A 16,663-nucleotide genomic window follows, 5' to 3' on the forward strand; every position below is an offset into this window, starting at 1 on the left:
GACAGTGGGTACAATCCATCAGTTTTATTGTTGGAAACTGCTTTGAGGATAGCAGCTGAGAAGCCAGTTCTAAACCTTTGAAGACATACAATCCAGCCAAAATGTAATCCCACCAATTTGAATGGGAAGCAGTTTTAGGTGTGCTAATCTCTTCGAAATCAACAAGACATAGAAGTGCTTTAGGCTTGGCTGAATGTTGACCTAACAAATATATAGAAGTGGTAGAAATCTGTTCCATGGATGTGCTCTACTGCTCCCAATCCATATTACATCCAAAACTAAAGGAGCTAGTTTGCTATGGTTTGGCTTACACAGTAACTAGCAATTCTCAGGAACCCAATGCAAAGCGAATAATCACAGGCTTTCATGAGTGCTCATTAACATTTCGTAAGAAACTTCAATGAGCTCTGAAGCACGTATATCAGTGGAACTTTAATACCTGTAGCTTGATCGTAACAATCCTTTAATGACTCTTAAGTAACCTCTTGCAGGGACGTGGGTGGCGCTGTGGGTAAAAGCCTCAGCGCCTAGGACTTGCCGATCGAAAGGTCGGCGGTTCGAATCCCCGTGGCGGGGTGCGCTCCCGTCGCTCAGTCCCAGCGCCTGCCAACCTAGCAGTTCGAAAGCACCCCCGGGTGCAAGTAGATAAATAGGGACCGCTTACTAGCGGGAAGGTAAACGGCGCTCCGTGTGTTGCGCTGGCTCGCCAGATGCAGCTTGTCACGCTGACCACGTGACCCGGAAGTGTCTGTGGACAGCGCTGCCTCCCGGCCTCTAGAGTGAGATGAGCGCACAACCCTAGAGTCTGGCAAGACTGGCCCGTACGGGCAGGGGTACCTTTAAGTAACCTCTTGCAGCCTATCATGTCAATAATCCCTGGATTAATGTTGTGTAAGAATTCGCTAATTTCATAAGCAATCATAAACACTAATCACATGGTGTCTACCACTGACATTATTACTCCTCACAGAAGCAACCCAAAGCAACTTACAAAACAATATAAACACTAAAAACCAATTACAACAAATCAACGCCCCCAAAGCCCCCACATAAATACAAATAAAAGTCAGGTGTTGCAGAACCCGCCCCATTAAAAGAGGCCTCAAGTACTTGAGACCCTTCAAATTAAGGGCCAAAATTCCAGGTTAAAAGGAAGGTTTTTGCCTGATGTCAAGCAAGCCCTGCTGTGGGTCCCAACACAGCACCCCAATCTACATCATGGCAAAGAGATATTTCTATTTTTTCTGAAAAAGGTTGAGTGTGTTCAAGATTCTGAAAGGGGAAGAACACTTACCTGTAACATTCAATCCATCTGACCTTTGGCACCATACTGTTCGAGAAGATCCCTTCCATGGGCTGGCCATCCATTTGTATTCATAACACTGACCATCTGAATTGGAAACAGTAGCACAGTCAGAAATCCTCCATTTGGCTTGAGAGAAACATAGGGAACTGCTTTTTATAGAGTTGGACCATTGGTTCATCTAGCTCAGCATTATCCTCACCAGCAGTGAGGAATCCTTCGCCTAGTTCAGCCTGACACCACCTACAAATGGCCCAGGAGGCCATTTCTAGAGAATTCCACCAACCTGGAATCATGTGACATGATTTGACATAACCTGTCAGGCAAGCATAGGTAGAACACTGAAGAAGTCTGCCCCCCACCCCAATAGCCTTTGCTAGCAAACCCCACCTTTTCCCCCCTTCTTGGTCAAGTGAAGGGGAAAGGAGAAAAACAGGCACGTTTTGCAAGCAAAGGTATCTCAGGGCACTTGGCGAAAGGAGGGAGTGAAGGCCGCTTCAAAGAGTGCTTTGCAAGTCTCCCCGTGTTTCTTGTTCAAACTTCCAACGTTGGGTTTAAATGAAGACGTGCAAAGCCATGGGGAGGGTTTTGACTGGTGGACAGCCTGTCAGATTTGGCTGGTGAGGCTGATCCTGATAAAAAGGTTCCCCACCCCTGCTCTAAACCCAAGGAATCTCCCAACTCTGCTCCCTATGATTGTTAGCCTGAGCAGGAGACCTTCTGCATGCAGTGCATGCTCTACAGCTGAACATTGCTCCCTACCTCTCCATCTCAGGGCAGCAGAGTCAAAATCTCTATCCTATGTTATTGTTTCTGTAGAAGCACATTGGTTCCCTGTTCTATTTTTTTCCTGCTCAATGGTGAGTTAACAGAGCACATATACAGTCATACCTCGGGTTGAAGTCGCTTCAGGTTAAGCCTTTTCGGGTTGTGCTCCGCGGTGACCCGGAAGTAACGGAGCGCGTTACTTCCAGGTTTCGCCGCTTGCGCATGCGCAGACACTCGAAATGACGTCATGCGAAAGCGCGTAAGCGGTGAATCGTGACCCGCACATGCACAAACACGTGGACACAGGTTGCGTTCGCTTCAGGAACGGATCCCGTTTGCATCCAGAGATACCACTGTACTTTAAAACTGGCACTCACTTGCCTATAGATTTTAACACTCACCATTACACTGTCTTGTTTCCAAAACTTGCTCTGGGCAAAGGTGTTGATTATCTAGGTCCTGAATGATCACTGCTCGAGATCGAACTTGTATTCCCCCAAAGCCAAGATCTTCGCCATTTACACAGGTCAACTGACAGAGGCTCCATTCTGCCCACTCCTTTAAGTAACAGTCACCTGCCCAATAATGCAAAAAGTATTAATGAAGAAGTTAATTAGCAAGAGGGATTTGCAACATTATGCCACAACCTTAGTGTTAAAGATTTGTATAGGATTACGGGTATTTGGTTGCAAATAATGGATCTCCTGCCCCAGCATAGTTTTTAATAAACCTCACCCAAGCCCCAAAGTGATGGCACAAAAAGACTTGGTTGTTTGAACTGATAAACTGCTCATTGGTGTATCTGGTATTTCGGTATTCACGATCCGAAAGCAGCAAAGAATATATATCACACCCAATGCTTTCTTACGGCTTCAAAGCCACACAAAACACAGCATGTTAAGTGAACGTGGGTTTTCTGGAAAGTCAGCTTTGCCAATCGTGCCCTGTGTATGGAGGCCATAAAGTGAAAAAGGCATCTAGGCTTGCAAATGAGTTTGGAGCTTTAATTATTTTAGCAAAAGGACTATTAAAAATTCATGTTGCCTTACATTATGTTGACAACAAATAAAATCAACTCCATGTTTAACAGGATGCCTTAATGAAGGGGATTTTATTTGCTAACATTAAGGACTCGCGTAAAGAAATGAATTATTGAATAAACGATGTATGTATAATAGGAGGGCATGTAGTGTTCTTTGGAAACATTAACTAGAGTGCATCATTAACCCATCCCCAGAGGGCAGTTAATCTTTTCTTGGGTGAATTGTGGGGGCCATTCAAGCAAAGGTCACTTCCTCTACAAAATTATGAGTGAACAGCAACAACGTCTGCCCCCCGCCCTCTATATTTTTAAAGATTATCTGTTAAAGAGCAATAAATTTGAGCTTGAAACATTGTAGCACTTGTTCTAATTTGCTGTTAGGATCCAGTACTGAGTCGACATTAGAGAGCAAGTTTTGTTAAAAACTTTATCTGAACCTGCAGCCCTGCCCATAATCATTCTTTCAAATATTCTTACAAAGGCCCCAAGAAAGCATTTAATTCATAAGAGTGATCTTAGATTGGCTAATAGTGCCCATATGACCAATGCAGGAAGCATCAACTCCATTATAATGGGATTCATTTGCCCTTAGTGATGTCAGCATGTAGCAAAATCTTAGTTTATTTTTATATGTATACAAACATGTATACAAACATTGTATGCCTCTTTCCAACCCTAACAAGAGTGCCAAAGGCAGTTTACATCATCATTTTTTTTGTCATCATTAAGGACAATAATGAACACAAAACCAGTTTAAACATTGTGGTGTCATGTGGGATCCCAGATTGGCCTAAATCGCTTGGGGATGAATGAAACAGAGGGACAAATAGCAGCAGCCAAAGGGTGAAAAAGCAGTTGTGAGCAGTAATGAACAGCCATCAATGTGTAAGATTAAGGGCTTTTGGATGGGGGAATTACCTTCACCCAAATCAGCACCTGGTGGAAACTGAAGGACAACTAGGGAACAATTGGCTCAGAGCTATTAGTACAGGCTGTAATTGCTTCTGAACATTTACTTTTAAAAGGTGGGTGGGAAATCACATTAAATTGGAATAATTTAAGCCATCACAGAGTATTTTGCCAAGTTGAAAGTAGGAGGAACTACGGGAAGGGAGTTCACCCTTGAGCCTAACCCACAGCACCAGGTGGCTGAGAGCTCACATCAGCCTGCTGCTCTCTAACACTGTCTGCTGACACTTGGAGCATGAGTACTGAATCCATGTGCAGCCTTTGGGCCCTGCTGAGTTTGGGGCTTGGGGTAAGCCAAGGGTTCTTATTAAATGCAGGTTTTTCCAGCATACCTTTGGGTTCCCTCTCTTATAATGATCCAATCTTGCCTACTCCTTCTTGTCTGGGTTTCCCGTGCAATCACACAAGGGGCTACATAATTTACCAGTAAGTAATTAATTAGTGTTACAACAATAGATCACATTCTTATGAAACTCTTGAGTGGGCAGATAACTCCTCTGACTTGCTATAGCATACAGCAATGGAATGTGGGAAAGAACATAACCTTCTAGGGTTCAACAGAGACTCATCATTCATGCAAACACAGCTGGTCACCTGGGCAAGGAAGGGTACAGGTTTCCTCAAGCACCATTTTCTTATTGCCATCAACAACCGGCTCAATTTCCCCACAAAATTCTTCATCCACTATTTTCCCAGCATCATCGCTGGATCCATCATAGACCACACAGGAAATGTTTCTGACTCTTGTCCCTTCTCCACACTGAGCATTCTGGAAGAAGAGAACCATAAAAAGGATTAGGTTGCAGGTGGAGAAAGCCAATGCTTCTACTTCCTCACAAGGGTGAAGAGAATTCCACAAACGTTCAATGGGACTTCTCAACTAGCAGGCAGCCCAAGTTTATCAATCCCATTTAGCTTGCCAAAGTTCATGTGATTTGTGGTAGCCAAGGCTAGTGCTTCTGCCCTATCTTGTTTAGTTTCTGATCTCTTAGCATTCTGGCATCCCCTTAAGCTTAGCACAAAAGAGATCTGAGAGAAATCAAGCTGTGCATATTTTCTAATTTTATGGATGGCAACAGGCATACTTTCTTAGTGAACAGGCAAACGAAAGTCTTATCATAATGTACTTACTGAATGTAAAATAACAGAAAGTCATGTTACTCAATCAACATTCATTGGGTTTGTTAAGTTTACTTTTGAGTGTGGAATTTCCCTCTGGAATCATGTAGGCTTTCTGATTAAGCAAAACCCTAGATCTTTTAGATCTGTTGCCTTCAACCATGCTACCATAAATATTCAGAAAGAGGTTGCACCATGCCAGAATGTGCTTGTGACTGTAGCTTTTTGTAAACTGTTTTGTGTGTTTTTCTTACACTCTAGTAGTATATACATTTGAAGAAATAAATAGAATAAAAATAAGTTTGTGCTCCTGCATTAAACTTTCCTTACACAAAGAAAACCAGCATGTCAGAGGTAAGACTCAGGTAGAATCTTTCGTCCTGACACAACAGCTGTGTAATGATGGGCAGATGGTAACTTTGCTTATTCAAACATGGATTCTGAAATGTTATAGTCCTCATGAGACGTTCTTCGCTAAACACTGGAAATTGAGTCACAAGAGTGAGACAGGCTGGTTTCCATTTCACTTAAAAAGTCTGAGGTAGTGCTCAGCTCACCTTTCAATACCTCATTAGAATGAAGTTTAGAGGTACTTAATAAACAATATAATAAGCCACATTTATTTGTGTGTGTGTATCTGAGGATGAGATGAAGGGAAAGGCTTCAAACTTTTGTTTTACCTCAACTTTGCATTCAGCCCACTGACTATACTGCCACCGATAACAGGGCTTTACTGGACATGGTTTGAACTGCTCCATTAGCGAAGGACAAGGTCTCCCGTCACCTTGGAAAGGTTGAATAATAGTTCTCCTACGTATCATCCTTCCTTCAAAACACAGAGAGAAGAAGAGAAGCAAGAATGTAACAATGACATTAGTCTTGTGCATCAAGGAGTCTAAGCCTCTGGCTTTCATTATTCAGGATCAGGGTTGATTTACTTAATCCAGACCTGGATCTGAAAGCAATAAGGAACAGGTTGTGAATGTGTGTATAGTTTCAGCTCCCACCATGACTGACCATTGGCCTTGCCGGCTGGGGCTGATGGGAAATGGAGGTCAACAAGACGTGGAAGACCCCTTGACATCAACAGACACTAAGGAATGAGCGAAAGGAGATCTTGCGCCAAATCAATCTCCTGGGCGAATGAGAGAAATGCCAATTCTTAGCCAGAGGCCAATATAGGTTCTTCATGTTGCTAGGCCATGCTAGGCCATTCAAAGGGACAATTTGAGCCGTGGTCTAAGATTTTGAGGGGTGGGGAGGGGCCTGTCAGTATTTTGCTTACTATGCAACTCTGTGCTACACTATGTATAGTGATGGTCATGAATAACAATAATAATCAAAAAAGAAGAAGAAAACCATGAAGAAATTGGGTCCAGAGATCTGTCCACAGTGTAGGCCAAAGTTGGCTTTCCCTTCCTATCCTCACCCCAACAGCCCTAGAAGCCACCCATAAAATGCTCCTTAAAAGTTGGGGTAGTCTGTGACACAAGGGGCTAAGCAGAAAGGAGAAAGGCACAGAAAAATGCATAGAATCATTTTTTATGTATGGGCTTGTCATGGCCCACTTCATTCAGCAGGGTCTTCCAACCCTTGGAGGTGCCTTTTCTAGGAGCTTACAGGACTGCCAGGGAGAAGATGGGACAGAAAATCAGCTGCTGCATGAGGGTGGATCTCATGATGATAAGTAATATGCATATTAAATAGGAAGTAAATGTCATTGACCTCAGAAGAATTGTAAAAACTTATTTAGCATTGGGTTATGAATTGCATGGACTGAATTGTCTAGCAGAAAAACTTGTTCTGGTACTATTATAATTATAGGAATTTGCACCTCATCCCAGTTTTCTCAGAACTGGATTTGAAGAAGTGGTGCCATGCCCAAAGAAAACAGCAAATAAGTTCACTTGCTATGAGCTAAATCAAGTCCCATTTCATGATTGGATCTGATCCCTCTAGGGATTTTATTATGTACACTCTTTTGTTAAGTTGTTTGTAGCTCTTATTCTAATAAATAAAGTAAATACATTTGGAGTAAGTATTAAGGGCTTAAACACTCTGTGCCTGAGGATGACAAACTTTGTTTACAACCACAGAAACACAGAATGTTTTAAGCGGGAATCAAAATATTGGTGTTTTGTAAGCAGCAACATCTTCCTTCCAAAGTCAAAAGTTCCAAACCTAGGAACATTTAATAAAGGTGATTCATTCACATTATCGTTCTTTGGTTTAAATATTTGTTTAGTTTATAAATTATTTGATACTCCCCCCCCCCAATAAACATAGACGTCTACTAGTCTTACATGAGAAAAAATACTTAGAAAGCAGAGGGAGGTTTGTTTATCCTCTTTGTCTTCCCAGACATTATTACAAACCAAGAATTTTCAAAGAAAACAGGATATTTCAACAAGACTTAAAAGAAAATTAAAGCAGTGTGGATTTAGCAGCCATTAATCTTCAGGCCAGCTAAGGCAGAGACGCTACCCAGGCATGCTGGAGGACCCAGGCTCTATTTCCAAGGACTTGCGTTCCTTCATCCCTTTTGTGATCCTCTGGGTTGATTCTGTTCCTTTCTTCCTAAGGTATTACATTTCATTACGGAGACAGATGTCACTACAGCACTAGCACAAGGACGAGTGTGAGAGAGACAATGTGTGTGTGACTTGTAGTAGCACTAAAAGGTTCGTTGACCAGTGATGGCAATAAAGCCTTATTTCAGCATCTTGTTTCATCTGAACCAAAATGCACTGTGGTATTTGTCACTACAAGTAAACACCATACTAGGACTTCCATTCACGCCGTACTTTCTAGGTACAGGTCTGCACCTTAAAGCTCCATGTCTGAACAGGGTTTTTGGGGGGTGGGTTTTGTTTTGTTGTTGTTTTTGTCGTGGTGTTGTCCCCGGAAAAACCTGCATTTTACCTCTGAAATGGAGCAAAACGGCAATCCATGGAAAACCTGACTGCCATTTGCTCCAATTCAGCAGTGAAACATGGATTTCCCCAGGGAAAGCGTTGGGACAAACAAACAAACAAGCAAACCACTCGGGCACAAAGCCCAGACCTTTGCCTAGGAACGCAACACAAAAGGAAGCCTGGATGAGCCCTTAGTTAAAAGGCATAATAGTGTTATAAAAAGAGAACGATTAGAATCATTATATTAAAATAATAATAATACCTGTTGCCTCTTGTGCAGCTGTAAGACTACTTGGGTTACATTCCGTCCCCAGAGGAATGGAATTTTATACAAGCTTCCCTTGAGAGTCCACTGAGTGGCAGCAGAGCTATATTAGAAGCTAGCTATAATCCTCTGTCTCCTGCTGAGATGCTGAATAAGTCAAATGCCTCTAGCCATGAATGCAGTTAGTGCATGCCCTGTTGTGGTGTGATGCCCTTCTCAACGCGGTAGCACAAAAGAAACGACTATCTTGTGCATGTGGTGAGGGATGAAAATGTCATATAAGTGATCCCAAATATATACTCGATGAACAACAGATAGCTTAGTTGGTAGAGCACGAGACACTTAACCTTGGCCATAGGTCGAGCCCCATGTTGGGCAAAAGATTCCTGCATTGCAGGGGGGTTGGACTTGATGACCCTCGTGGTCCCAACTCCACAATGCTATGATTCTGTGATTTAGACTATCATACCTTGGCTTGCAAAGCAAAGATATGAACAAGCCTCATTCCCTTACATGGAGTGACTTCACACCAGTTGAGCGACAAGCCAGGAAAATGCAGTCAACTATAGTTTCCTGTTATGCCTAGATTTGGAGCCTATGGGTAATGGCTTCCAGGCAAGCCAGAACATTAAGCCAAATTTAAACCATGGTTTAACATCCTGGCTTGCAAGGAAGCCATTAACCATCATTTCCCAGTTTGGAGATAATACAGTGGTACCTTGGTTTACAACCATAATCAGTTCCGGAGGTCCAGTTGTAAACCAAAACAGGTTGTAACCCAAGGTGCGCTTTTGCTATTGGGGCCTCCCCCCCCCAAAAAAATGGGTTGTAATAAAAAAAATGGGTTGTAATCCAAAAAAAGGGACACGCACTTCCGGGTTTGACGTGGTTGTAATCCAAAGCAGTTGCAAACCAAGGTACCACTGTAGTTTACTGCAGATTCCTGCTTGTTTCCCCTGCTTTCATGAAGCGAGAAACAGAACAAAAGTATGCCACACAAGAGGCTTGTTCAAATTAGGATGGACAAGATATGATAGTCCACATGTGGCCAATGTCTACCACGTTGTGGTTGCCATTGGCTGTATGCTTTCATTGTTGCAGAGTTTCAACCATTTTGAACTAGTTTCAGATCCTGGTTAAATGTAACCATGGTTACTGTTAGCCATGATTAAGGATGGTGCCAACCAACAGCTTAAGTGGGGAGGAGGAATTTGCTCTAGGGATGAAAATAGCTACATGGAAAGAGTACAGGCAGGCTTTTGGTTTGTTAAACCAGGTTCTACAGGAAACTCTGTAACATTTGAATCACCTACTAAGGTTTCTTGCCTTACACATATTTGTAATTGTTCAACACAATTTAATTCTAAGTGCAAACAGAACTTTGTGTTTATGTCAATACATTCCATGATTTTCTGGAATCTACAACCTGAAAAGAGATGCATTTATAACAATCTATTGATGCTAACTGAATTTGTAGGAAAGCAGCCCAACACCTTTGGGTGCTTCTCAGGGGCTAAAATGGTTTTATGTTTACTCTGATCTGCCAGTCACAAATATAGTCCCCTGCAATAGTTTCATGCAGAGTTTTGCCATCTCTCATTTCCATTATCTAAGTCAGAAATGGATTTTGACAATCCTGATCCTCTTAGCACAAGCGTGGCATAAGGGAAGCTTGCAGGCAGGCAAAGCAAACCTCCCTAACCCTACAAATCTCTTTATCCAAGCAATTTCCCCTTCTGTTTCTCAGTGGCTGGTATGAGCTGGAGGCTCATGTTTTAAGACGTTTAAGCATCAAAGAGAATCTCCCAAACTTACCGGCTAGGCCACAAGCCTGAGAGCACTCAGACCACGGAGACCAGTCCGACAGCTGGCAGTTCACAGGGCATTCTACCACACAAGATGTATTCATGTGCCAGGTCTTTTCCAAGCCAAGCTAAGAAAAAAGGAAAAAAAGAATGATTCTACTATCAGCAAGTCATCGTGCAAGATGTTCATGCCACTGGATAACAGCTGAATTGAAGGTGACCACTCCTTTGAATAGAAATTAATAATTATGAAGACAAAAAAGAGAAATCAACTACATAAATGTATTAATCAGTAAATGCTTGTTCAGAATTGCAGCAATTCATATAAGAACCTAAACATGTTCCAAATCATTGAATAAGATATAGACAGACAAGTGGGTTGTCAGGGGGTCTTTTCCACTGGGCCCCTGATCTCTTGCCCTTTCCCTCCTCTTTTGACTAGTACATGATGGCTTCCCCTCTCCTGGGCCTACATTTTCAACTATACATAGAAGAAACTAGTACACACAGCTTTTATGCAAATTTGTGTCACTGAGCTGCATCCAAAAGTCTCTTAAGGACCTAGAAACGTCCCTGAAAACGACACCTTAAACATAATTTTGTTACTGTCTCAATACCCAGAATTGAGGATCAGTGAAGGAACATCATTTTAAGTGGTATATTGTCTGAAATTTAGCACAGCTGTTAGAAGCTATCAGCTACATTGTGCAGCTATAATATAGGCATTTAACATCTATCTACCCATCAGTATAAGACGTGCGCCTGCACATTCTGAGCTGAACAGTTGCAGCATCATTAACAACCACAAATGAGGCTGGAGACCTCTCTTCTGTTCTGCAAATGGCATCACTTGTTATTTCGCTTCTGAAATCTCTAAATAGGAAAGCTACAACAGTAGCTTCAAACTCTATACACACAGACATCTCTACACACTGACTTACCCTAATTAATATTTGTGCTATGCTAGTGTTTCCACAGCCAACCTGTATTGTGTGGGACATCACGTGTAAATGTGCAGAAATGCTTTTCCATCACCAACATACATGATTATGGGAAATCTGACTGAGCCAGATTTTCAGAGGAATGTGCTAATGCTAAACAAATTCCCAAACCTTACTCAGCTTAAACCCTGAACTTGCAGAAAGCCAGCATTCATTCCTAGCACTTGGCTATTAAGCAGAAGGTCTGAGGTGGCTGTAGACATAGAACCCCAAAACAGTAATAGAACAAAGTATAAGGAAGACAGAGAATAAACTGATGTGCATTCCCAAATCTAAAATCAAGGCCCAGTTCTTACAGCCAGCAGTTGTTTTTTCTCAATTGTGGGCGAGAGCTCACATGACTGAATGTTACTCCTTCCTCCCAAAGTCCACATGCTGAAAACCAGATACCAGGTTGCAGGCTGTCTTCACATGCAATGCTAAAATGTTTTAATGTTTCAATATTTGAATGTTGTATTTTAATTTTGTTTTTAAGCTGTAATCATTCAACTTGTTTTTATTATTGCTTGTAAGCCGCTCTGAGCCCGGCCTTGGCTGGGGAGGGCAGGGTATAAATAAAATATTATTATTATTATTATTATTATTATTATTATTATTAATAATAATAATAATATGGGTTAGTGCTACGAGCTCTGTGAGCTTCAGGACTGCACACTCCCCTCCTCCTCTCTCTTCCAGAGTGGCCATGAGGGGAACAGAAGTTCCCACTTCTGTTTCTGATCAGCCTCGGTTTAGTGTTATATTCAAACCCTAATCTTAACTATGATTTACTAAAGAAAGTCATTTTCATAAACCATGGTTTAATGCAAACACTTTAGTATACCAGTTCAAACTAACCATAGATTTGGATGCAACAATATGCTGTGGTTAGTAAAAAAAACAACAACCAAAAAACCAAAACAGAAGCAAAGATTTCTGAATTCCTAGGGTGAACTAGAGGAGGAGGGCAAAACACGTAAGTCCAACTCTCACACAACCTCACCCTTTAACACTAGACACAGATGCCTGAAATCCTCATTTTTATGTACACAGATTTGTTTGTTTGTATGGAGGACAACAATGTGTATTAGGTGATTTTGGTATACTAATTAACACCTACAAACCATTGTCTCCATTTAAGCCCAAATGTATAGAAGCGAACTTCTTGTTAAGCTCCTATGCAGCAGGTTCATGCTAGTCTCCAGTATGACAATCGCCAAGTCAACAGAAGAATGCCCTGGTAGATTGAAATGTTCTCTCACTGATTTCTGAATGTTTTCAGTGTTAGTGCAATCATTCACAGGACACAAAGGTTTCTACCTAAGGGAGGTTGCCAAAAAAAGTCACTTCATAGTGTGAAAGATGATAGTCTATCCTAAGATCTGTGTAAATGTCTGGGATTTAACAAGTTATCTCTGCCTAAGCTCAGCAGGAATTGCATCTCAGGTGGGTTACTTTTTTAAAAAGTGAAGCTTACCTGCTGATAGCCTGTTTGTGAGACAGGCACAGAATGGCAGAGTGAAAGCTTAGTTTAAACTCTTCTGATGTAGGTAAATGAGCAACAATAAGCTTCTGGGTATTTGAACAGCATGGAGTCTGTCCTGAATTTAAATAATTTGAATTTCAAAAACCTCAAGGAACTGGCAAGGAAAGTTTTGTGATGTGTTAATTTTGGAACCCAGCAGAGATCTACTAGTGTTCCGGCTGTTCTTTGAGATTTTGTGATAAGCAACAATACACACTGAAAATATGCTGGGGGGGGGGGCAGTGGGAATTAATTAAGCCTGGCAGCAATAAGGATGTTGGATAGCTTACTTAGCAGACTGGTGGAGACTTTCTGAGATAATCAAGGATGCATTAAGACAATGACAGTTTATGCACAAGAGTGTATATTGCAGTGAACATGGGTACCTAGGCAGGATCTAGGGCTTTTTTTTAATTCTAAAAAAAAATCTACAGTGGATAGTAATCAGGTTTTACTCAGAGTAGACCCATTGAGATCAATGTCCCTGATTGTTCTCTTGAGATTTTATCAAGCTGATATATCAACTACATTTTACTTGAGGTTTGTTCTGCTACAGGGATAAGACACCTCTGGCCCACAATCCAATCTTAGCCCACCAGAGGGCTCTAGTTTTGTCTGTGAGGCCACCTTCTCCTGTCAATCAGCTGGTGCCACTAGGTGATGTCAGCTGATGGGGTTCAGTTCTGCTAGGCACTGGCTGGGGTCCTTGAGTAGCGGGCCATGGTGGAGATGGTGGGGCTTTCAGGCCTCCCGCCAGTGCCACACTCTGCACAACCACCACCTGTAACTTACTCATTTATTATAGCCTTATATCCTGCTCTAACTTGAGGCCTTAAGGCAGCCAACACCAGTTATAAATGAAACAGATCGGTCTATGTCCCTTGCTTACATACAGTATAGTATAAGCAGGACAGAAAAATGGATCCAGCAAAGAAGGAATGTGGAGGCAGAGAAAGCAGGACGTTAAAATATCGATCATATATGACAGTTTGAAGGGGGAGGCAGTTTAGAAGGGGAGATTCAGCCCCACATGAACAGGTGTAAAAACTCTTCTGACTTCCTGCTGAATTAAATCCGCCATTGCTTATTGTTTCGGGAAAGGTATTCATGCTTCTCTAATGTCCATGTCAAGAGACACACTTCATATCATGTCTCATTAAGTAAGCAATATAAAATAATACAAGAGAGCCAGGTTTTGTCGTGAGACGTATGTACAGCCACACACAAACACACAGCTCTCATTAACGTCAATAGGAAATACTGGCAAACATCCAAAGGAACTTTCCCCGCTGCACCTAATACTTTAAAATGCAAATAGACCCAACCACGTTTGCAATGTGCATAAGAGTAAAGTGGTTTATGTGCAAGTATATCTTCCATAAAGAAGGAAGCATTTACTTTCCCCAAACTAGTATTCAATAGATTTACAATATATCAGCACTGAATGAGTTGAGATAGTGAGTGCAAATCTCACTTTGTCCTTAACAAACTTTAGAGCTTTTGCTGTCCTATTTATAGTGACTGAAAGTCAGCCTAGTGCTATTTTGATAGACTTGGAGATGTATTATAATGTTGCTGCTGCGCTGCCACTGCCTGTTCATAAAACTACAGATTCTCAAGTCTATAGAAAAAAGACACCATCTGCCAAACGCTGCTTCACACAGGACCTAAATGGAGCTACCGTATTTTTCGCTCTATAAGACGCATCTGACCATAAGACGCACCTAGTTTTTAGAGGAGGAAAACAAGGAACAAGAAAGCAACACAAAGCCTCTTGAGCGAAGAGGCAGGAGCACTCCGGCTGCGCTCAAGAGGCTTTGCGTAACTAAGAGGGTGCACACCGATCCCTCTTGCTCTTCTGTTTTTTTTTTTTCCCATATAATTTTTATTATTAAACATAAAACAAGACAAACGACAACAACAACGAAAAATAATATATATATATACAATAGTTTCACATCATTTTCATCACTGCTTTTTCTTTCGTACTTCCCTCAGCTGTCCCGTAAATCATCCGTATTCGTCACTTTCATTACGCATTCCTCAGACTTGTATTGACATTATTTATCTCTTTTCCTCTTATTCCCTTTAATCAATACTTATTACTTTTTTACAGTGCTTCTTTGAATCCCTTAAGCGTCATCTTTCCTTTACTTAAACATTCCAGATACTCTACATATTTCTCCCAGTCCCCGATGAATTTTTGGTCTCTTAAGTATCTAATCTTTCCTGTCAATTTATCTAACTCTGCGTATTCTAACAATTTTGTTCTCCAATCCTCTATGGTCGGTATTTCCTGCTGTCTCCATCTCTGGGCCAATACCACTCTTGCGGCTGTGATTGCATATCTAAAGAATTTGCAGTCTTCCCTTTTTATTTCCTTTCCTATTAGTCCTAATAAAAAGACTTCTGGCTCCTTTCTGAACGTATACTTTAAGATCTTCTTTAACTCATTGTATATTTTCTCCCCTCTTGCTCTTCTGGCTTCAGCAATAGCTGCGCAGCCTGTATTCGCTCCATAAGACGCACACACATTTCCCCTTACTTTTTAGGAGGGGGAAAGTGTGTCTTATAGAGCCAAAAATAAGGTAATTCACACTCTTTACTTGTGAGTAAGCACATTGTTCCTTTCTGGGGCCTGTCTTGACGTATTCCTGTGTCTTAGTGATCATAATGTCCATCCGTTCTGATTTGTTGTTCACCCACCTATATTGCTGTTTAGTTGTGCCTAACTGCAGAAACATTCTGGGATTACTAGATTTTCTTTTTATCTACTGACAAGCTAGTGGGATGCAAAACCAACCATGATTCAAAACTACAGTGTCATCTGTACAGAGAAGGCATTGAATAGCTGGCATGTGAAACTGTTACATTGAGGAGAGATGGAGAACTTGTGAAGCCTTGCAGATGTAGTTAGGTGCCAGCTCCCACCAGCCCCAGCCACCATGGACAACGATCAGGAATAATGGCCGCTGGAATCTAGCAACATCTGGGAGGTCACAGGTTCCCCACCCCAGTTTAACCGTTTCCTAGGTGAGGGTTAATTTTTCAAGCAGCCTTATTTACAAGCCATGCTCGTTTGTTAATGCTGCAGGCTTCCCCAATATTATTGAAGAGGTTCCTTGACTTACAAACCTGGCTCTGAAAAGCCGGCACAAACCCTAGATACAAGAACAAATGAAGAAAAAGAAAGAACACCCTGAACGAAAATGATGTTGGCAGATGTCCAAAGCACTACAAAGGAACCACTTCAAATTAAAATGGTGATTACCATCCTGATTAAGATTTATGATACTTATTCACCTTGATTGCTTATTGTTCCCAAACCATTACTTTCAGGAGCTAAAAAAAGAAAAAAGACAGCATACCTTTGTGGTTACACACTTATGCAAACAGGAAATTAAGCGACAAAACCACTGATTATGGCACAGGCTCATTTCAGGGGTACTTAACAGTCCTCAAATAACACCGAGAAGCATCTGCCAGAGTGTAGATCCATGCAGCTCTGTGCCAATTGACTCCATGTCTGAATGAATGCACTTAGAGATGATGGGGATTATTTGCAGGACCAGAAAAAGGAAGAGGAAAAGAAAGACCCACCCACCTTTTCACAGTACTTCAGGTCAACTGACTTGCCATCGCTGCGAACACAATCAAGCATCCTTGTTTTGATCCCGTTACCACAGACGGCTTTCTCACTTAGCTGGCAGGTGCTCCAGTCTAGAGGTAACAAGGGGGTAGGGTGCGTTGAATAGAGGAGGAAACCATTGAGAAAGAAAATGCATTTCTCACTACACCAGAGTGAACTAGGGTACAGTAAAATGCAGTAGTGGCCTGTGCAGCAGGACAAAGATACAGAACCAGCCTTGCAACACTGGCATCGCTGCACAGCCTGTTACTGCTAAAATGTCACCTCTCACTAATGTTTCATTCAATTCCATTTTCCAAAGTCCAATAACCAACAGCAGGCCT

General features: G+C 41.7%; 1 protein-coding gene across 4 annotated transcripts in view; it reads right to left on the reverse strand.

Annotated features, from left to right (window-relative positions):
- The window catches only part of THSD7A (thrombospondin type 1 domain containing 7A), a 230,684-nt gene that overhangs the window by 9,703 nt on the left and 204,318 nt on the right, over positions 1-16,663 (reverse strand). For all 4 annotated transcript variants that reach the window (XM_081881830.1, XM_081881832.1, XM_081881829.1 and 1 more), the window contains 6 exons: positions 16,296-16,411; positions 10,197-10,314; positions 5,882-6,027; positions 4,677-4,851; positions 2,473-2,646; positions 1,295-1,390 (listed from right to left, as the gene is read on the reverse strand). In XM_081881830.1, the coding sequence (XP_081737956.1) occupies positions 1,295-1,390; positions 2,473-2,646; positions 4,677-4,851; positions 5,882-6,027; positions 10,197-10,314; positions 16,296-16,411 (825 nt within the window). The remainder of the gene's footprint in view (positions 1-1,294; positions 1,391-2,472; positions 2,647-4,676; positions 4,852-5,881; positions 6,028-10,196; positions 10,315-16,295; positions 16,412-16,663) is intronic.

Source organism: Podarcis erhardii (genome assembly GCF_964252035.2).
Source record: "Podarcis erhardii genome assembly, chromosome: 12".
NCBI classification, from domain to species: Eukaryota; Metazoa; Chordata; class Lepidosauria; order Squamata; family Lacertidae; genus Podarcis; species Podarcis erhardii.